Raw genomic sequence first — 22,644 nt, 5'->3', positions numbered from 1 at the left:
CGCAATTTCCGAGTCGCAATATCGGATGCAGAACGGTGTCTCAGACACCGTCTGCGACTCGCTATGGGGTCGCAAAGACCCACCTCGTAAATATTAATGAGGTGGGTCGCTTTTTGCGACCCCATAGCGAGTCCCTGCACTCACAGGGATGGTGGCCTGCTGAAGTCAGCAGACCTCCATGTCTGTGACTGCTTTTTAAATAAAGAAGTTTTTTTTTTCATTTTGCAGCCCGTTTTCCTTAAAGGAAAACGAGTTGAAAATGAAAAAAATTACGAAACCATTTGGTTTCGTTTTTTCAGTGTAGGCAGTGGTCCATTGGACCACTGCCTGCTCTGAAAAAACCTTTATGCCCACATTCACAAAGGGGAAGGGGTCCCATGGGGACCCCTTCCCTTTTGCGAATGAGTTACCACCAGTGTGACACTGGTGGTAACTGCGAATTGCTTTGCGACCGCATTCGCGGTCACAAAGCAATTCTGAATTGCGATGCGAGTCGCAAATAGGAAGGGAACACCCCTTCCTATTTGCGAGTCGCATTCACAAATTGCGAGTCGGTACCGACTCGCAATTTGTGAATGAGCATTGCGTTAGGCTGTTTGCATGGCGCAAACTGCGATTTTCGCAGTTTGCACCATGCAAACGGCTTCCTGGTGACAAACTTGGTGACAAACTTGACAAACTTTTATGGGTGAAATACCTGAACAAATGTTTAAAATATAGGAAAAAAACAGTAGTGCATGCCACTCAGAACTTCAACAGATCCATCTCATGTGATCACCCACGGAGGCTTGTCTAGAGCAATTGTGTCCTCCATTCATCTCCAGTTCGGTAATTAATGCATTGGAATGCCAATCACTCCCAACGTGGGTAGAATGGGTAATGGACAGTGAAGTGTGACTCACCGTGCACACGGTACTCTCTGTGATCTGGAGGGTGAAATCAGATGAGAAATCAAGATCCGCAACACCTGCTGCCTGGCAGTCTATCCGCTGAGGAAATAAAAAGCAACGTATCAGGGAAATATTTATTTCTCAAATAAAATTCTTGTTTCACTGAGTCAATTCAAGGTCTAATGAAAAAGACTGAATAAATATTTGAATTCTTGCAGCAGTATGCATTCCTTCTTTAGAGAAAGGGCATTATTGTAAATAATAAAATGGTCTCATATTGGCAAGTTGCACTGGTGAGGCCAGTGGAAAAGTCTAATCTACAAGAAACTGATTTTAACTAAAAGAAAACACATCAACTTTGTAAAGTCATATTTGTTTCTAGAGGTTGTGCATAGTAGTAATGAACATGTGACTTACCTTCAGTAACATTCTTTCTGGAGGACATTCTACAAAAAACGCAAAGCCCTTTCCTAGGCATATTCACCGGCGCCAGACTGGATCCGGAGATTTTTTTTTAGCAGTGCTCCACTTACCACTAGGTTACGTCAAGAGGCTCTGTGCTGACTCGATACCACACCAGTTGTAACGAATCAGAGCCGCATATAAGCACTACCACACCGTGTCGGTCAGTTTCTTCTCGTTTCCTTTTGCGCACCCTCAGACATGGCTTGGCGCATGAACAACTGTTGTCCATTAACTTGGGACCACTGCAGATGTTAAAAAGAAGGCACTTCACAGAAGGGGAAGATGGGAGGTCAGTGAGGAATCTGTGGTTATACAGAGTATCAAATAGAAAGAACTTTACTGAAAGTAAGTAACTTGTTTTTCTGAGAGATACTTCTAATCACAGATTCTTCATCTTAGAATAGATACCAAAGCAGTATGTCCCCAAGGTGGAGGGTCTGTGAAGTGGGCTCAGAATAAAAAGTCTTGCAGAACAGAGTGAGTGAAATATCATTCCTGAGCCTTTGTGCAGCAATCAAGACGTGCACTTTTAACAGTGGGCAGAATATTAATTTACACTTAATTTCACATGTTTATGTTAATTTGCTGCTATTGCTGTTAAAACGATTTTGCTAGGACACATTGAAGTGTGTTATTCTGGCTTATGCTAACTAGGCCTCAGTGAAGCCTTAACACCATTTTGTTCAAACTGAATTCTACATGACGTTCATGCTCTGTTAATTTTCTTCTTCTTGTTATCAAGCAAGATATGGATTTATTTCTGAATCACACTATTCTCGAAGAAAGCACTTCAGCATGTGCTCACTATTATGACATTTTTCCAGGGATCTTCGTGCACACAGTATTACATTCATTCACAATGGTTCACTGCTGTTCATGTAACTAGATTGTTTTGACATCTCCGATTGACAATAGGCCAGAAGGGCTGAATCAGTATACAAGTTGATTAGTGCTTAGGTGGTAGGATTGTACGCCGATTTTAAAGCCTGTATTTTGATTTATTGAAAATTTATTTCTTTGCTCACACCACAGTGACTTTGCAGTTTTCATACTCCTATGGGGAAATGTGCTATATAAACCCTCGAATTTGGGGGTAAGCCAGATCTTTTTGGGTTTCTACTAGGGATACTGTCTGATTTCGTATTAATTTTGCTGCACATTTGGGGCTCAACATTTTCTCAGATTTTATTGATGGCCTCTTTGGCAACTAAATTCTAAGTAAATCAATGGTTTGAACATTCCAAAACCCTATATTGTAGTTTCTGAATTTTTGTAATAAACCTTAATGGTTTCTCTAAATTCTGCTCTAGAACTCACTTACTGAGTCAGTTTTGCTTATCTGAACCTTGTCTTTGACATACATTTCCTCATGATTCCCTATCCACCCAACTATTGAGCATGAGTTTGTGCCATAAGAGATTAGGAGTGCAGCGTGCCCACAGATGTATACACCAATGTCCACATTTCTTCCTGGCAGATGTCAAGGACAGACACCCCCTCCCCATCCCTGAACCCCTGAATTGGTAGCTACCTAGGCCCTTCTGGAAAGGCCCTTCAGGACTTATGGGTTTATTTTTGGCCAGCGTATAGCAGCTCATAATGAAGAGTACTCCACCTCAACAAGATCCTCTTCTACAAAGATTTCCTTTCTTCGATTCAGAGAACCCAACAAATAGTTGATCACCCACTTGATGGATCTTGGAATGATCAAAGCGTTTTTGCCATCTACCTGATTGAGCCTCTCCTTTTCCTTCAAGGAGTGAGGGGGAGTTAAGAATGCTGGTAGAGTGATGAATTGCTCAATATAGAAGGGAGTTACAACTTTTGGTTAGAAGACTGAGAGCCCGAGAGTCCACATGACCAGAATGACTTGAAAAAATGTGGGCACACTACCAGTGCCTGCAGCTCATTTAAGCAGTCAAGCTAATGTAATCACAAGGATGAAAATAGTCTTCATGGCCAGGAGACACAGTGAGCAACCATGCAAAATTGCAAAGGTGTACACACGAGGAATGTCAAGATAAAAATTAAGGCCCTACTTTGCCATCAGAAACGATTTGGGAGAGAACACATGTGCAAAACCTTTAATAAATCTTTTTCATCATAAAAGGTAATCGGAACAAGGAGAGTTGGTCCAGCTAACGCAGAAAGGCCAAAAGGCTGACAAATAACTTTATACAGTGTCCACTGCAAGGACAACAACAGCTTTGTTTGTAAGGGGACAGTGTACAGGGCACAGACCAGGTTACTAATTTGCTCCAGCGTCCAGCTTAGATGGATTTCGTGGAGGGTCATCTGGCGGTGGGGATATCTATTACCTTTGCGGCAGAACGAAAGCAGTCAACCAATGCTGCTCAATCTCAATATTTAAAAGGTGTAGGTTGCACAGTTTTAGATTGAGCACTCTGGCCTGCTGCTGTGATAGAAGGTCCTCTGGAAGTGGTAGCTTGTATCGGAGGACAGATACTCATGCTCAGGAGCTCAAGGCACCACTCTCTTTTGGTTCACTTCGTAGTGACCAGGATGACTTAGGCCCGGTCATTCTTTATCTTCTTCAGAACTCAGGGCAGGATAGGTAGTGGTGGGATATTGTTGACACTATACATTTTTGATGGTAGTGAAAAACAAGTTATTAACCTTTGTTAATGCTCTTTAATGTAATTATCTAACCACAGATTTCTCACCTTTAGAATATCCACAGGGGCCAGGCTGTATTATGAAGATTTTTCAGCATAGCCCCTGCGTGGTAGTCGGTGGTGCTGTGCAGCTCCGTATTGAGTCTGATCAGCCCCAGAAGTGACAACTGGAGGTGTCCAGCGCACCAACATTAGTCTGCATCCTCGGAGGCTGAGCCAAAAACTAACAGTTCGTGCCAGTGTGCAGAGGTCTAACTTGAAACCTTTATAGATGGAAGAAAGAGTTAATTCCACAGAACGGGGAGTCAAGTGGGTAAAGGAGAATCTGCAGATAGAGTATCGACCAAAAAGAGGGGTACCAAAGGTAAATAACTTGTTCTTTTGATGGATACTTCTAACCACAGATTTCTTGGGAAAGTCTGTTGCCCCTGCTGGCCCAGGCACTGTCTGCCAGATCCCTTATCCTGACAGGACTGCTGTACCTGTTGTTAGGGAGGTGTCCTTGATGCTATATGAAGGCAAAGCCCCTAACAGATGCCTCAAAAGAGGCGAAATTGTTGAAGATACTGCCTTATAGTTGCACGAGTGTGGAATTCCTATAGTCCAACGCCAAGGACATATTGTTTGGGGTCAAGGACAACAAGTCGTCCTTGGGACAAGTAGGACCAAACCTCAGCAGCACAAACCCTTTGGCTGCCAGTTTACAGGGAAGGGAACGGTCTGCAGTTAAGGTAGTATTTGTGTCCATATGTTAATGCTGTTCTAACTTGTATTTAGCAAAGGCCTTATTATTAGGGTGAGCAATCTAAATAAACGTTGTTAGGTCATACTGCACTACTGACAGTGTTTCCAGTAAAAAAATGTGTATACACACTTCTGAAAAGTTTAACACTATGAGGCTATGTATAATGCTCCCAGAAATTCTCTCTGGTTAGATGCAAATGTTTGCAGAACCTTGTAAGCAAGATTGATGATTCTTTGTTTTCAAAATAAAATGTTCAGGAAATAAATGCATGTCGGAAAAAAACGTCTTACTGTGAAATGTTAGATACTATTTCTTTGAAGCATCATTTAGTAAATGATGCATCATAGTATTTAAAAAAAAATATTCATAAAGGAAAATCAGTGTAATAATTTTCAACAACATTATGGAAAACATGAAAATAAATAAGCACTGGCAAAGCCACCCGATCCGATATTGATGGTCAGTCTTTTAGTTTTGTCAATGTGTGTCTTGTTTTGACATAGCTTTTGTAATGCTTTACTGTTGTGGGAGCTGTCAGGCCCTCACCATTGTAACAGACATTGGCAAAAAGCAACAAAGAAAAAATAGTCTCAAAAAGCACACATTGACACAGTAGTTCCTGGCACTGAACAAAACTACTTTGGGCCTCATTACGAGTGCGGCGGTCTTATGACAGCAACATAACAACCCTGGCGGTCCGACCGCCAGAGAACTGCCGGATCGGCCATCTGGAGGTAGCAGAGATCCTGATCCGCAAGGGCAGCGCTGCATGCAGCGCTGCCCTGATGTTGTTCTCTGCCAGCATGGTGGTAACACCACCATGAAGAGGCTGGCGGAGAACAGGTGCGGGGGGCTCCCTTGAAATGTTCATTATCTGCAAAGCCTTGCCGACAGTGATGCACACAGTGAACATTGCGAAGGTGCTGATGCACCCCTGCTGGCTACAGCACTGCCGCCGGCTCGTGCGAAAACCTAGGTTTTTGCCTGCCAGCCTAGTGGGAAGCTCTTAATGGGTCCGCCGGGGGTGGGGGGGGGGGGGAGGGGGCGCGGTTAAGCAAGTGTGGCGGCAACCCCAGCCATCAAAAGTTCGTCAGACTGTGAAAAGCATCAGCTGAAGTCCTAATGTGGCCCTTTGTGTGCCAATATGCTCCTTATGGAAGAGCAGAATGAAATCATGCATAGTAAAGTCAGCCATTAGATGGATAGAGAGAGAAATGCAATTTTAATAAAAACAAAATGTCTTTGTTAACGCCAGACCTAACAAGGGGCCCAGTTCTTAAAGAAAGTCACCAAAGTGCACACATGGTATATGTCTTTGCTTTAGTGGCTTTCATGAATTCACAAGAATTTACAGAAGTAGACCAGGAAATTGTACTTCTCGAACATATTTGTGAACTGTATTTTAGCACAAGCAAATACGGATGTGTAGATTTGCTCATGCGAAAACCAATTGAGCGTTTACAAGTTCCTTTACCCTCCAACCACTTTTTTCCCAACCTTGGAAGAACTTCTACTTCTGCCCTTGTCAGGAGTAAATCTCCAACCTTTCTCGGTATGGGAAAAGATTAGAGAAGAACTAGTGAAAATCTTTAAAACATGCATGTTAATAGGTTTGCACAGACTCAAAGGCATTCTAGCCTTGGAAATATTGCTTACTGCTTCCTCGAGACCCAGTATGTAGATCAGCAGAAAGATCGCAAAATAAGTAAATTGCTATGTCAGGGCTTGAAATTGCTAGTTTTCAAGCCCTACTATAGTGTTAGTCCTGGCATTATCAAAGAGCCTATCATCAAAGTGCTTACATAATGAGATTCCTGCCATAATTTGTTGCAGCACTACATGGCACAAAAAGGACAAGTAGATTTTTTTACAGTACAAGTAGATTTATGAAGCAACCTGTCCATGGGCAAGTAGCTATTTTATTAAATTCCACACCACTGTCAAAAGGAATATCTATTAGTAACAACTGAACGTCGTCCAAGAAGCACATTGATCTCATCCACATGTGGCACCCAAGCACCACTATAGTTCCCGGTCCTCTGCATAAGCAGCCTGTCATATCCAGGCCTAACTGGATGACATTCTTGCCCGCATCCTGGGCATCTTGAATGGTCTGGGTCAAACTGGTGCCCACTGTCTCCAGGACTGCTGGCAAGATCACAGCAACTAAGTCCTATAATAAATGGGAGTATCTTCCTAGCAAACAGCCAGCATTGACTGATTTGAAGCTGTGGCTAGTGGGCAAAAACATCCTTTTTTCCAAAAGTCTCAATTCCTTTCGACTCTTTGTCTAGAGGGTATTTGGGGATAGGTAGTGGGAAAAGAATTGTGGTTAACTGATAGTGGATGCTTGTACAACTAGGCTCTCAGGAGCAGATTACAGGGTTAGGAAGGCAGGGGACGGGGTCATCCAGAGCTGTTCTGTGATGACATGCCACCTGACTGCTTTCGGGTTTGTTTCAAGTTCCCATGAGGGTGCAGGTCAGGTCCTTGCTAAGTGGCAGTAAGAGTTCTGAAGAAGGTTGTCCACATTGCAGCATCACCACCACCTAAACAGAGGCCAATCATAGGTCAAAGACTTCTGCTCCTGCCTAATGACAGTGGTGAATAAAACGGACTCTTCTGTAGAAGAGTTGAGGGAGATCAATTTCAAGAGAAGTGTCCAGCCAACTGGCCTCTTGTAGGTCCATCCAAAAGGTGTTGTTATCATAATGTGGGGAGAATTTGGCCCAACCATCACCACCAAAAGCTAGTGGGCTATGGTCAGTGTTCAATCCGAACAGTAAGTTGGGGTACAGGAGGGCAGCTCGTAAGCAAAAGGCGCTGTCTGTCAGAGTCAGAATGTATAGAGGCCAGCCGTGTAGAGACAAAAACGGAATGTGACTGTACGGTCAAGACAGATTCAACTCAGTGTCAGACAGAACTATAAGCTTGACCTCCTCCTCCGGTATCAGCAGCTCCAGTGCAGGTGTCGACACGGCAGGAACTGGCTTGAATCGTGTTGCCAGCGGTTGAGTCAACTTCAGAGCTGGAACAGAACCTAAAGAGGGTTTAGGAGGCATGGATTCACCGAGGGACGGCCCACTGGCTTCATGGTGGATCCATGGTGCCCAAAGGCATGCAAGAGAAGCCAGTAATGTACCCAAGATGCAGAACGCCTCCCTAAACGCCCGTTAGACCTGCCATCCTTGGTGTGGTCGTCCCCAAAACCTTTTGCATTCGCCCCTCCTGTTTTCTCAATTTTGGGTTTGTTGGCATTAGGACTCCATGAACTTTACCACTGCTAACCAGTGCTAAAGTGCTTGTGCTCCCTCCTTACAAAATTGCACAATTGGCTTACACCTGATTGGTATGTTTCAATTACTTATAAGTCCCTAGTATGGGATGGTGCTACATGTACCCATGGCCTATAAATTCAATGCCACTAATGGGCGTGCAGCACTCATTGTGCCACTCAAGTGACACTTTAAAACCTGTCTCAGGCCTGCTACTGCAGCCTATAGTGCTGTTTGAAAACTGCCAATTCTACATGGCAAAATAAAGTTTTTGCCAGGTTGAAACCTTCCTTTTCAAAACTTATCACTGATCCCTAAGGTAGACCGTAAACAGCTTCGAGTGCAGGGTGAATTATATTTAAAAAGTAGGACATTTCTTAAGATGTATATGTCCTGGTAGTGGAAAACTCCTAAATTCGTCTTTCCTACTGTAAGGCCTGTCTCTCCCCTCGAATAACATTGTGTTACTTAATTACATTTAATAAGTGCTAACTTGATTGGGAACAGATAGAAAAGTCACGTTTGGACTCAAATGATTTGTAATTTAAAAGTCTGTTTAATAATAAAGCCTGATTTTAAGTCACAATTCTCAAAATGGCACTTTTAGAAAGTTGGTATTTTGTCCTAACCATTTGGAGCATACTACCTTGTCCTGGGTCACATAACTGAGATTAGCTTGACAGTTAGACTTTGTGTATTTCTCTCAGACAGTGAGACAAAGGTGGGACTAGGTGTTGGCAGGATGGGTGGGACAGCATCATAACTTGCCCCATTTATATTTCAAATGGCTGCCTCCAGCACAGACAGAACAGCACCTGACACCAGTCTTTTGTTACCTCAGATTACTTAGAGCCTTGTCAGGGGAAGGAAAGAACGTTCCAGAACCAGATGTGGGAGGTAGCCAGGATGTTACCCTTCCCCACTTCAAAGGCTAGCACGGGGTATAAATAGTGGACCTCCTGAACCACCTCTTCAGTACACTCCTGGAACTGTGGAAGACTTCAGAAGGACTGCCTTGTACACCAGAGGACTGCATTGCTGCTTGAGACCTGCCTTGTTCTTTAGAGGATAACCTGCTTCTACCAGAGGACTGCTCTGCTGTTTGAGACCTGTCTTGCTGGTGAAGGAGAAAGGACTATCTCCTTGAACCCAGGACTACCAGAGTGACTACAAGGGGTAGTTGACTGGACTCCTGTGTGAGCTACAGGGACAAAACAAACGCCAGAGACCTTGAAGCCTGCACCTGATCTTGGATGGAGTGAGTCAAAACCCCTCAAGTAGTGCTGCTCCTGCCTAACACTAAGCATGGGACTTAAAAAATTTTCACCAAAAAGTGCGAGAAGAACTTACAGATGACCGGGACCTACCTTCCAGTAGATCCACCCAAGGTGCATTCCCGTCGGCCTGAACAACAGTAGCTCCCGCTACGTTCTTGTTTGCAGTAGTAAAACCTGTTCAGCGGAACCTTGTAAGTGACAGTATCCAACCTTGTGAAACCTTCTTTGGCTATGGCTTGCGACTTCATTTTGCTGGAGGTTTTCTACTTCTGAAATGTTGTCTGAGTCCAAAGGTAAAAATCTTCACTGGGCCAGACGGCGAAAGGCTCCCCATTGACGACCTCCTCGGCCTGGAAATTCAGCTTCTCCTGCTCAGAGCCTTTTCCCGCCATTCTTGATGGCTTCACATAGACCTCGTCCAGCGCTGCCCTGACACAGCCTGCTGCCTTCCCCCGATGAACTCTACCTTCTTCTGGACTTTTTCCTCAGACTTTCTTCTAACTCTGAAGGTAAGCTGAGACTGAGCACAATCCACCCCTTGTATTCCAAACGAGCTCCATCGCGGTCAGCCAGAACTTTAGACTTTGCCCTGGTCGCGGGTGACCAGATATCTGCGGTTGGCACTTTGGTGTTTTTTAGACACTAGATTTCACTAAAAACTTTACAAATTTATAACTCTGGTTCTACTGATTGGAATCAATTCTTTTTGGCAAATTTTATTTATTACTCTTTTTTCTAATTTTCTAAATTGATGTGGAATTTTTCTTGTGCTAGGTTTTCATTTTAATATTGTTTGAGTGGTGCCTAAATAATTAACACAGTGCCTCTAAGTTAAGCCTGACTGCTTTTGTGCCAAACTACAAGAGGGGTAAGCAGAGGCTAATTTAGTGACATTTGTGGTTCACCCTGACAAGGATTATGGTTGTTACTTAAGGAAAATGTCACTTACCCAGTGTACATCTGTTCGTGGCATTAGTCGCTGCAGATTCACATGCTGTGCATAGTCCGCCGTCTGGTGTTGGGCTCGGAGTGTTACAAGTTGTTTTTCTTCGAAGAAGTCTTTTCGAGTCACGAGACCGAGGGACTCCTCCCACCTCGGTTCCATTGCGCATGGGCGTCGACTCCATCTTAGATTGTTTTCCCCGCAGAGGGTGAGGTAGGAGTTGTGTATGCTAGTAATAGTGCCCATGCAATGGAATGAATACGTATGTACCAAATGAAGGTTAAAGTAATATATTTACAAATGTACAAATGTTGAAGATATACTTCCAAACGGCTACAGGCTCCCGGGGAGGCGGGTGGGCGCATGTGAATCTGCAGCGACTAATGCCACGAACAGATGTACACTGGGTAAGTGACATTTTCCGTTCGGTGGCATGTGTAGCTGCAGATACACATGCTGTGCATAGACTAGTAAGCAGTTATCTCCCCAAAAGCGGTGGTTCAGCCTGTAGGAGTGGAAGTAGTTTGAAATAAAGTTCTTAGTACGGCTTGTCCTACTGTGGCTTGTTGTGCAGATAACACATCTACACAGTAGTGTTTAGTAAATGTATGAGGCGTAGACCATGTTGCTGCCTTACATATTTCGTTCATTGGAATATTTCCTAGAAAGGCCATAGTAGCACCTTTTTTCTGGTTGAGTGTGCCTTTGGTGTAATAGGCAGCTCTCTCTTTGCTTTAAGATAGCAGGTTTAGATAGCAGGTTTGGATGCACCTAACTATCCATCTGGCAATACCTTGTTTTGAAATTGGATTTCCTGTATGAGGTTTTTGAAAGGCAATAAATAGTTGTTTTGTCTTTCTAATTACTTTTGTTCTGTCAATGTAGTACATTAGTGCTCTTTTGATGTCTAATGTATGTAGTGCTCTTTCAGCTATTGAATCTGGCTGTGGGAAGAACACTGATAATTCTACTGTTTGATTTAAGTGGAATGGTGAGATAACCTTTGGTAAGAATTTTGGATTTGTTCTTAGAACTACTTTATTCTTGTGTATTTGAATAAATGGTTCTTGTATGGTAGACACCTGTATTTCACTTACTCTTCTTAGAGATGTGATGGCAATGAGAAATGCAACTTTCCACGTTAAGTATTGCATTTCACAAGAATGCATGGGTTGGAAAGGTGGACCCATGGGCCTTGTTAAGACAATGTTGAGGTTCCATGAAGGAACAGTTGGTGTTCTTGGTGGTATAATTCTCTTTAGGCCTTCCATAAACACTTTAATGACAGGTATTCTAAACAGGGAAGTTGAATGAGTAATCTGCAGGTAAGCAGATATTGCGGCAAGATGTATCTTTATGGAAGAGAAAGCTAGATTGGATTTTTGCAAATGTAGTAAATATCCTACTACATCTTTTGGAGACGCATGCAACGGATGAATTTGCTCATTATGGCAGTAATAAACAAATATTTTCAATTTACTTGCATAGCAGTGTCTAGTGGAAGGTTTTCTAGCTTGTTTTATGACCTCCATACATTCTTGTGTGAGGTCTAAGGGGGTCATTCTGACCCTGGCAGTCGGTGACCGCCAGGGTCACCGACCACGGGAGCACCGCCAACAGGCTGGCGGTGCTCCGTCGAGCATTCTGACCGTGGCGGTTCAGCCGCGGTCAGAAACGGAAAGTCGGCGGTCTCCTGCCGACTTTCCGCTGCTCGGGAGAATCCTCCATGGCGGCGGAGCGCGCTCCGCCGCCATGGGGATTCTGACACCCCCTACCGACATCCTGTTCCACAGGATGGCGGTAGGGGGTGCCGCGGGGCCCCTGGGGGCCCCTGCAGTGCCCATGCCAATGGCATGGGCACTGCAGGGGCCCCCGTAAGAGGGCCCCACAAAGTATTTCAGTGTCTGCAAAGCAGACACTGAAATACGTGACGGGTGCAACTGCACCCGTCGCACCTTCCCACTACGCCGGCTCCATTCGGAGCCGGCGTCCTCGTGGGAAGGTAGATTTGCCCTGGGCTGGCGGGGGGCCTTTTGGCGGCCGCCCGCCAGCCCAGGGCAAATCTCAAAATACCCTCAGCGGTCTTGCGACCGCGGAGCGGTATTTTGTCGGGGGAAGACGCCCGCCAGTCTCAGAATCACCCCCTAAGTGTCCAAATTCTAGGATTTCAGGAGCCAAATTGCTAGATTCAGCGATGCTGGGTTTGGATGCCTGATCTGTTGTTTGTGTTGTGTTAACAGATCTGGTCTGTTGGGTAGTTTGACATGAGGTACTACTGACAGGTCTAGTAGTGTTGTATACCAAGGTTGTCTTGCCCATGTTGGTGCTATTAGTATGAGTTTGAGTTTGTTTCGACTCAATCTGTTTACTAGATATGGAAGGAGAGGGAGAGGGGGAAAAGCGTACGCAAATATCCCTGACCAATTCATCCATAGAGCATTGCCTTGGGAGTACCTGTGTGGGTACCTGGATGCGAAGTTTTGGCATTTTGCGTTTTCTTTTGTTGCAAAAAGATCTATTTGAGGTGTTCCCCAAATTTGAAAGTAAGTGTTCAGTATTTGGGGGTGAATTTCCCATTCGTGGATTTGTTGGTGATCCCGAGAGAGATTGTCTGCTAGTTGGTTCTGGATCCCTGGAATAAATTGTGCTATTAGGCGAATATGGTTGTGAATTGCCCAATGCCATATTTTTTGTGTTAGGAGACACAACTGTGTAGAGTGTGTCCCCCCCTGTTTGTTTAAATAATACATTGTCGTCATGTTGTCTGTTTTGACAAGAATGTATTTGTGGGTTATCATGGGTTGGAATGCTTTCAACGCTAGAAATACTGCTAACAGTTCTAAGTGATTTATGTGAAACTTTCTTTGATGTATGTCCCATTGTCCTTGGATGCTGTGTTGATTGAGGTGTGCTCTCCACCCTGTCATGGAAGCATCCGTTGTTATAACGTATGTTGGCACTGGGTCTTGGAAAGGCCGCCCTTTGTTTAAATTTGTACTGTTCCACCATAGAAGCGAGATGTATGTTTGGCGGTCTACCAACACCAGATCTAGAAGTTGACCCTGTGCCTGTGACCACTGTGATGCTAGGCACTGTTGTAAGGGCCGCATGTGCAATCTTGCGTTTGGGACAATGGCTATGCATGAAGACATCATGCCTAGTAGTAGTAGTAGTAGTTTCAGTATTATTTTGACTTGTACTCTTTGTTTTGGATACAAGGTTTGTATTACATTGTGAAATGTTTGTACTCTTTGTGGACTTGGAGTAGCAATCCCTTTTGCTGTGTTGATTGTTGCTCCTAAGTATTGCTGTGTTTGACACGGCTGCAGGTGTGACTTTGCGTAGTTGATTGAGAAACCTAGGTTGTGTAGGGTTTCTATGACATATTTTGTGTGTTGTGAACACCGTTTTAGCATATTGGTTTTGATTAACCAATCGTCTAGGTATGGGAACACATGTATTTGCTGCCTTCTGATATGTGCAGCTACTACTGCCAGGCATTTTGTAAAGACTCTTGGCGCAGTTGTTATTCCGAATGTCAACACTTTGAACTGGTAATGTATTCCTTTGAATACGAACCTTAGGTATTTCCTGTGCGAAGGATGTATCGGTATATGGAAATACGCATCTTTTAGATCTAATGTTGTCATGTAGTCTTGCTGTTTGAGCAGTGGGATTACGTCTTGTAATGTGACCATGTGAAAGTGGTCTGATTTGATGTAGGTGTTTAGTGTTCTGAGATCTAGTATTGGTCTTAGAGTTTTGTCTTTTTTTGGTATTAGAAAGTACAGTGAGTAAACTCCTGTGTTCTTTTGATGACGTGGTACCAGTTCTATTGCGTCCTTTTGCAGCAATGCCTGAACTTCTAGTCCTAGAAGGTCTATATGCTGTTTTGACATATTGTGTGTTTTCGGTGGGACGTTTGGAGGGAGTTGGAGAAATTCTATGCAATAACCATGTTGGATAATTGCTAAGACCCAAGTGTCTGTTGTTATTTCCTCCCAAGATGAGTAGAACTGGCTTAGTCTTCCCCCCACTGGTGTTGTGTGAAGGGGTTGTGTGACTTGTGAGTCACTGTTTATTTTGAGGGGTTTTGGGACCTTGAAATTTTCCCCGGTTTCTTGGGAATTGGCCCCCTCTGTATTGTCCCAGAAAACCTCCCCTTTGATATTGTCCCTGGTAGGTTGGTGGTCTTGTTTGTGAGGTGCTGGTTTCTGTGGGTTGACCTCGAAACCCTCCCCTAAAAGTTGTTTTACGAAATGTGCCAAATGTGCCTCTGCCCTGCGGGGAGTAGAGTGCGCCCATGGCTTTGGCTGTATCGGTGTCCTTTTTTAATTTTTCAATTGCAGTGTCGACCTCCGGCCCAAACAATTGCTGTTCATTAAACGGCATATTGAGCACAGCCTGTTGTATTTCGGGTTTGAACCCAGATGTGCGCAGCCATGTGTGCCTCCTTATGGTGACTGAAGTATTTATTGTCCTTGCAGCTGTATCCGCTGCATCCATGGAAGACCGTATCTGATTGTTCGAGATACTTTGTACCTCTTCCACCACCTGTTGCGCTCGTTTCTGGAACTCTTTGGGGAGGTGTTCGATGAGATGTTGCATCTCATCCCAATGAGCCCTGTCGTATCTCGCCAGGAGTGCTTGCGAGTTGGCGATGCGCCACTGATTTGCCGCTTGTGCTGCAACCCTTTTTCCCGCTGCATCAAATTTGCGGCTCTCCTTGTCCGGAGGTGGTGCGTCGCCTGATGTATGCGAGTTGGCTCTTTTACGAGCTGCCCCCACAACTACTGAGTCTGGTGTCAGTTGTGATGTAAGAAAGACAGGGTCTTTGGGCGGAGCCTTGTATTTTTTCTCCACCCTTGGAGTTATGGCTCTGCTTTTAACTGGCTCTTGAAATATTTGTTTCGAGTGCCTTAGCATTCATGGAAGCATGGGAAGGCTTTGATAATGGCTATGGGTGGAGGACAGGGTGTTAAAGAGGAAGTCATCCTCAATAGGCTCCGAATGTAGCGAGACATTATGGAATTCGGCTGCCCTAGCTACCACCTGTGCATATGATGTACTGTCCTCAGGTGGTGACGGTTTAGTTGGGTACGACTCTGGGCTTTTGTCCGATACTGGAGCGTCGTAGAGGTCCCACGCATCCTGATCATCCTGGCTCATTGTGGTATGAGCTGGTGAGTGTGTTAATGGTGGAGTTTGTGCCGGTGATGCATGAGTTGATGGTGGTGGAGAGGGTGGTGGAGTTACCTTCTTTACCACCTTCGCTTGTGGTTGCTTGTCTCCTTGCTGGAAGTCAAGTTTCCTTTTCCTTTTGATTGGGGGAAGAGTGCCAATCTTCCCTGTATCCTTTTGAATAAAGATCCGCTTTTGCATGTGATCTGGCTGAGTTGGTTGTAATTCCTCCTCAAATCTGTGTTTTTTTAGTTGAGAGGACAGTCCCTGTTCCTCTGAGTAGGAACCAGTTTTCGGTTCGGTTGCCGGGCGTTTCGGCACCGAAACCGTGTCCCTTGATTTTTTCGGCTCCGACAAGATCTTTTGTCTTTTCGGCGTCGTGCCCTCTCGGTGCCGACTAACTTCGGAGCCGCTGTGTCGGTGCCGAATTTTGTCTGCGTCACTCTCTCGGTCCCGAGAGTGCTGCGTGCCTGTATCTCGACCGGAGTCGGATGACTTCGACAGCAGCTCGCCCTTTTTCGGTGCCGTTGGACGGTCACCTACTTTCCGGGTTAAGCCATGGCCTGTTGGCGGTGGCGTCCCCTGGGCTTTGTCAGTCTTTTCGTGTGATGTTTGTTTCGACGTCTTACTCACAGTTGGTTGTTCTTCGACGTCGAATTCTTCGGAATCCGACTCGTGGATGGAGAAAGATTCTTCTTCCTCCTCCTCGAACCGTTGTTGTCCTGTCGGCGTGGACGCCATCTGCAACCTCCTGGCTCTTCGGTCTCTGAGAATTTTCCTCGACCGAAACGCGCGACAGGCTTCGCACGTATCCTCCTTGTGCTCGGGGGACAGGCACAAGTTACAGACCAAATGTTGATCCGTATAAGGATACTTATTATGGCATTTAGGACAGAATCGGAACGGGGTCCGTTCCATCAGTCTCGATGTTGCACGCGGTCGGGCCGACCAGGCCCCGACAGATGCTCGAAATTACCCCAAAGGGCTCCCGAAGCTCTTCAAGATTCAGTGTCGATTGGTTCTAACTACCCCGATACCGAACGAAACAATACCGACGTAGTTTCCGAGATTCTGACTAACTTTCCGACCCGAAACATGGAGCGAAAAGGAACACGTCCGAACCCGACGGCGGAAAGAAAACAATCTAAGATGGAGTCGACGCCCATGCGCAATGGAACCGAGGTGGGAGGAGTCCCTCGGTCTCGTGACTTGAAAAGACTTCTTCGAAGAAAAACAACTTGTAACACTCCGAGCCCAACACCAGACGGCGGACTATGCACAGCATGTGTATCTGCAGCTACACATGCCACCGAACGTAAGGTTTTCATCCCTCCTCATCAATCAATAACCCAGTTTTTTACAACGTCTCAATCTGTTGTGGAGTCATCGATGGACCCGGAAATTCAATGTGCATCAGAATCAGCTGCAGAATAAAGTCTTCAGTAGGGGACCAGAGCAAGACAGCAGGAAGAAGAAAAGTCCTGAACTCAACCATGCCCAGGCTCACCCCAATGAATGGAAGCCTCTGTGCTGGAGTCAGGTGAGACCTTGACTCGTTCATGGTGAAATCCAGCGATGTTAAAAGTTCTGCCGTCATCCAAGGGTAGTCTACGATTTTATGACATGAGCCAACCTTCAGCAGCCAGTCATCAATCAACAGGAATACAAGAACTCCTGATATCTGAAAATGGTTAGTGACCACCGCCATCACTATCGTGAACACACAAGGGGTGTTGGTGAGACGATAAGGGAGCTCAACAAACTGAAAATACACCTGGCCCACTTTGAACCACAGGTTACACCTGTGGCACTGCAGGAGGGGTATAAGATAAAATGTGTCCTGCAAGTCCACCATACAATTTACCAGAGCACACAAAATACTAGGTAACATCCTATCTGTCAGGCATCCTATGGATCAGAAAGGCCCTAGAATCCTCCTAGACTGCCGGCAAAATCTTGCTGGCCATGTCCTAAATGACACAAGTGTATCGGCCCAACAGGCTTACTGTGTTTATGAAAAGTAGTGCTAAGGAGGCAGAGGAAAACTAATGCTTGCCAAAGGCGTCAATCCTTTTGGATACTCTGATTAAATGACTGTTCAGGCATGAGTTAGGGTTCACATTACTGGTCAAGGCCTGTGCAGTACGGCTCTTTGGAGTGTGATGCTTTCCGTAAAACTCTGAAACACCAGGCACCATTTACGATGTCTAACTACCTCTCTGTTCACAGGTAGACTAGAACACGGATTGGACCAGGCAACCACCAAAGTATCATCAATAAATAGGAGCAAGGATCAGAAGTTGCCAGCCCAGGCTGTAGGATTTCCTTCTACACAATATTATTAGTCTAAAAACTGTAATACTAGTACTTGGGCTGCACTATGAACAGCCACTGAAAACTAGTCACTTTCTTTCATTGGTAGCCCATGTGTCAAGTCAAGCTCTGTCTCAGGAGAGGTTTAAAGCTCACTGGCATTTTGTAAATCAAGGTTTAAGGCATCAGTAAAAGCTAGCTATCCTCCTGCCCATCATCATCATCATCATCATTAATATCCTGAGGCATAATGCTCTAACAGGGTCAGAACCAGGGCCAAAAAGAGAACTGAGCCTCTGCTGTTAGCTGTGGCACTGTAGAGACATAGGGTTAGAGCCAGGATGCATGGCAACAGGTTATGATCTCATAGCACAATGCCAATTCAGCTCGAGATGATGTCAGTTTGGAGTTGTCATGGGCATCAGCACTGATTCATCCACCAGTGTCTGTTCTCGGAACCAGGGTAGAAGTCTGTATCGGAGATGGTACAGGCCGTTTAACTAATATAGAAGGGGCAGACAATGTCAAGGAAGGACCCTCAAGCAGTAAAACGACTGGAGGCCCCTGTGGTGAGTCCTGAAGGTGCAGCAAAAGTAGCCAAAAGCAAACAAAAAATTTGCATGATGGCCTAAGTGAAGGACTCAATCTGCTGTGGGGTCAATGACAGCCCAGAAATCTCGAGGCATCTTTGAATTAACAGAGGGATCAGCTCAGCTCTGTGGACAGTGACCTCGAACATGTATGACATCAAGTCTTCTCTTTGGAGTCAGAGGGATGGGATTGAGTCCTTCCTTGGTTTTTTATGCTTGTGTTAGGATTTTTCTTACGGGTGGACTTCAAGGGGGAAGTGGATTGCTGAAACAGCCCTGGGACCAAGATCTGGCCCGTAACTTGGAAATGGATGTATATGAAGGCTGCATCCATCTCTTATGTTTGTCAACATGCCAATTTGCCTTCTGGCCTTGAATCCCATTCAGGGTTCATGAGGGTGCACTAATCGCATGACTACGAGTTGTGTCCTGAACCTAGGCACCACAGGAACACTTTGTGAGGGTCCGTGATTAACATCTAGTTTCTCCAGTTGTGGCACAACTGCAATCCTCTTGTTTTCTGTGGGGGCATCATCACCTAGCACACTGTGGGTACATTTTGGAGTTGTCTGAAAAGCATCAAAGTTCGGAGAGGAGCTCTAGATCTGTGTCAGAAGGTGCTGAAAGAAAGGAACAGACATAATTGCACAGGGGTGGCGCTTATATTCAGCTCTGCTCGATCACTTCTGGGGCGGTACAGATAACTCCACAGAGCCACACAATGCCCCTAATGGCACACCGGAGCACTGCTACAAAACAATTCCTGATCCGGTCAGTGCCTGGAGAATGTTTTCAGGCAAGGAATCTGCGATTGGCAGTATCCACCAGAACACATAATCACTGCAGTTAAAGAGGGCCTCTGATATTTGACAGGTCTGATTTTTCCTGTTAACCCTTCATCTAATATCTGTAGTTGGACATGATATTTGTCTAGTGTAATACTTATTAGACAGAGAAGACTATGCTGCAAGACATTTTCGCTGCTGGAGAGAAAACAAGTTACTTACCTATAACTGTGGTTCCCCGGCATTAGTATCTTTCACAGATTCACATGCTTGAATCATTCCCTGTTATCGAAATGGGAGTCCTTTGGTAACCCTGATATAGAAGTACAAAGCACTAACAGCTATAACAGCCATAAGCAGTGCTCACTTTATTTGCACCTCATTTTAAAAATCCCAAACTTCAGCCAATGAGGTGAAAGCGCTCTGAGACTCACCCCTCCTAGAGCAGTTCACATCTCAGATTTCGTAGCACAAGTAGTAGAAATACAAAGCCATACATAAAAGGACTAAGTTGAGCCTCATTTCAGGGAATCTTTGGAAGATACCAACGCTGGAGATCCACTATTATAGGTAAGTAACTCGTTTCTCTCCAGCATTGGATCTTTTATAGATTCACATGCTTGAATCGGAATACAAGCAGTATTAACATTTTCAATCAGAATGTACATTACAGGAGGTTGGTGGGGTAGAAAAAACAGGCTCCCCTTTACTTGAACAGATGACAAACAATTGCCTGCCCCACTGCTGCATCTCTGTTTGCGTGTGTTCCTCCATGCCGCTGCTCAGTAAGATGTCTCGTAGTGTCACTCCGGGTAAGAATGCTGATGAAGTAGTCATGTGGAATGAACATTTAGCCTCTGTGTTAAAGGCCTCCCAGATTTTGAGTGGCAGCAAGTTATTGTAGCAGCTACTCGTTTTAAAATTACCTGTTTTGTTACTGGGAAACCTTTATGTGGTGCTGAAAAAGACTCTAGGAGTTGATTGGACTTTGTGTGTTTAGTCCTGTCCAGATAACATTCTCAGCACCTTTTGACATATCAAGTGAGTGAGGAGTCCTTTCTGCTGGAGTCACTGGGTTTTGAAAAATATTTTTAGAATAAATGGTTAGTTTAGATGAAATATGGTTGTTACCTTTGTTATACATTTGGAGTTAGTTCTTGGTACTAAATGGTCCTTTGAGAATTGCATGAAGGGTTCCATGATAATCTTGCTGAAGTTATTGCCAAAAGGAACCCAGTTTTCCACGTGAAGATTTTTAAGACAGCTTTACGAATAGGCTCAAATGAGGGCGTGACATAAGCTGTGAAAGTACTGTATTTAGGGCCAGATGTAGGAAGCCGTTTGCATGGTGCAAACTGCGAAAATCGCAGTTTGCGCCATGCAAACAGCCTAACGCGATGCTCATTCACAAATTGCGAGTCGGTACCGACTCGCAATTTGTGAATGCGACTCGCAAATAGGAAGGGGTGTTCCCTTCCTATTTGCGACTCGCATCGCAATTCAGAATTGCTTTGTGACCGCGAATGCGGTCGCATCGCAATTCGCAGTTACCACCAGTGTCACACTGGTGGTAACTCATTCGCAAAAGGGAAGGGGTCCCAATGGGACCCCTTCCCCTTTGTGAATGTGGGCATAAAGGTTTTTTCAGAGGAGGCAGTGGTCCAATGGACCACTGCCTACACTGAAAAAACGAAACCAAATTATTTCGTAATTATTTTCATTTTGCAACTCGTTTTCCTTTAAGGAAAACGGGCTGCAAAATGGAGAAAAAAAACTGCTTTATTTAAAAAGCAGTCACAGACATGGAGGTCTGCTGATTTCAGCAGGCCACCATCCCTGTGAGTGCAGGGACTCGCTATGGGGTCGCAAAAAGCGACCCACCTCATTAATATTTATGAGGTGGGTCTTTGCGACCCCATAGCGAGTCGCAGACGGTGTCTGAGACACCGTTCTGCATCTGATATTGCGACTCGGAAATTGCGAGTCGCACGACTCGCAATTTCCGTGTCGAAATATCGGACTTTACTACATGTGGCCCTTAGTTCCCAGGTTTTTGGAGGAGTTTGAGATGGTGAACATTCTTAATACATTTTTCAGGAATTCTGTAAAGATTCTTTGCAAACGTAGAGATAGTTTATTTCGTGTCCATTTGAAACTGGAGATGGCTGCCAGATAAATTCTGAGCAAGGCATGTTTAAGGTCCGACTTTGCTGGGTGCAAAAGGTAAGAAAGTGTTTGGTGGATATGAGTTTAAAAGGGATGGAAAATGTAAAAAGTAAATCACATACAGAATCTTTTCCATTTAGCAGTATGTTTTATTGGTTGACATAGTCCTGGCTTGCGCTAACACTTCCTTATAGTCATGCAGGATGCCTAACAGTCCAATTCATGGTGCTGAGGAGCCAGGCATCTAATCTGAGTGATTGCGGATTGGGATGAAGCAACTGATCTCTGGATCTGGACAGAAGATCTGTTGACAATTTCAGAAGAATTGCCCAATCTTGCCCTAACTGTATCAGAATCAAGAACCAATACTGTCTTGAGCAAGACAGGGTTATGCAGGGCTATGCGAAACAATGTGCAGGGCTCTGCTTCCATTTTCCCTATAAGCTTTGGCAGTAGGGAACTCAGTAGAAAAGCATAGGTATACATCCTGTACCAGAAAACAGCATCCCCCAGAAATTTAGTTGTGGGTGCCTGTTTGTTTTTGTTGCTGCCATCTGTGAGTAGATCTATATTTGGCTTGCCCCAGTGTTGAAATATTGGATTCAATATGCTGTCTTTCAACTCCCACCTTTGATAGTCTTGTAATGTTCTGCTGACGAAATCTGCCTGTTTGTCGCTGATACCAGGAAGATGTTCTGCTGCAAGAGTGATTCAGTTGTAAATCGCCCAATGCTACCAATTTTTGAGCTTCCACTGACAGAATATGGAAACACACTCACCCTTGTTTCATACTGTAGAACATGGTGGTGGTGTTGCCATTTTGGACTAAAATCTTTAAGTTGGAAATGCGTGGGAGAAAAGACTGACACCTTTATGACTGCCCTGTGCTTGACTTTGTTTATATGCAGTTTTTTTTTTTCCTGGGGTGTCAAGAGTTCCCTTGCGGGTAACACTTGGAGATGTGCTCCCAATCCTTTCATTGAGGCATCGGTGGTGACCACTAAGTGACTTTGTGGTTGATGGAAAGTTAGACCTGCTCCCAAGGAGTCTTGAGCTGCCCAGCAGGAAAGTGCTTCTTTCACCTTTGCTGTCACTATTACTTTGTTTTCGAAGGAAACAGATATTTGTGTCCACTGATTGTCCAGATCTTACCGAATAGGTCTCATATGTAGTCTGCAGGATGGTATTGGTAATATACAAGAGCACTTCCTCTCTAGACCTGATTACCCAGTCTTTGAAGGTGGGCCACCACTGGAGCCATACGTTTGGTGAAAATTCTTGGAGCGGATCAAATACCAAACTAATAGTCACCACTCGGCTACTTGAATCAAAGAAATGTGTGGTACTTTTGTTTCTCGTTAAAAAGGACACCACTTTC

General features: G+C 44.8%; 1 protein-coding gene across 2 annotated transcripts in view; it reads right to left on the bottom strand.

Annotated features, from left to right (window-relative positions):
- Window positions 1–22,644, bottom strand: part of PRMT3 (protein arginine methyltransferase 3) — a 739,945-nt gene that overhangs the window by 203,651 nt on the left and 513,650 nt on the right. For both annotated transcript variants that reach the window (XM_069221933.1, XM_069221934.1), the window contains exon 13: window positions 903–989. In XM_069221933.1, coding sequence (XP_069078034.1) covers window positions 903–989 — 87 coding nt within the window. The remainder of the gene's footprint in view (window positions 1–902; window positions 990–22,644) is intronic.

This window comes from Pleurodeles waltl, chromosome 3_1 (assembly GCF_031143425.1).
Source record: "Pleurodeles waltl isolate 20211129_DDA chromosome 3_1, aPleWal1.hap1.20221129, whole genome shotgun sequence".
Lineage (NCBI taxonomy): Eukaryota > Metazoa > Chordata > Amphibia > Caudata > Salamandridae > Pleurodeles > Pleurodeles waltl.
The sequence above is the reverse complement of the archived record's forward strand: the minus strand, read 5'-3'. Positions and strand labels throughout refer to the sequence as shown.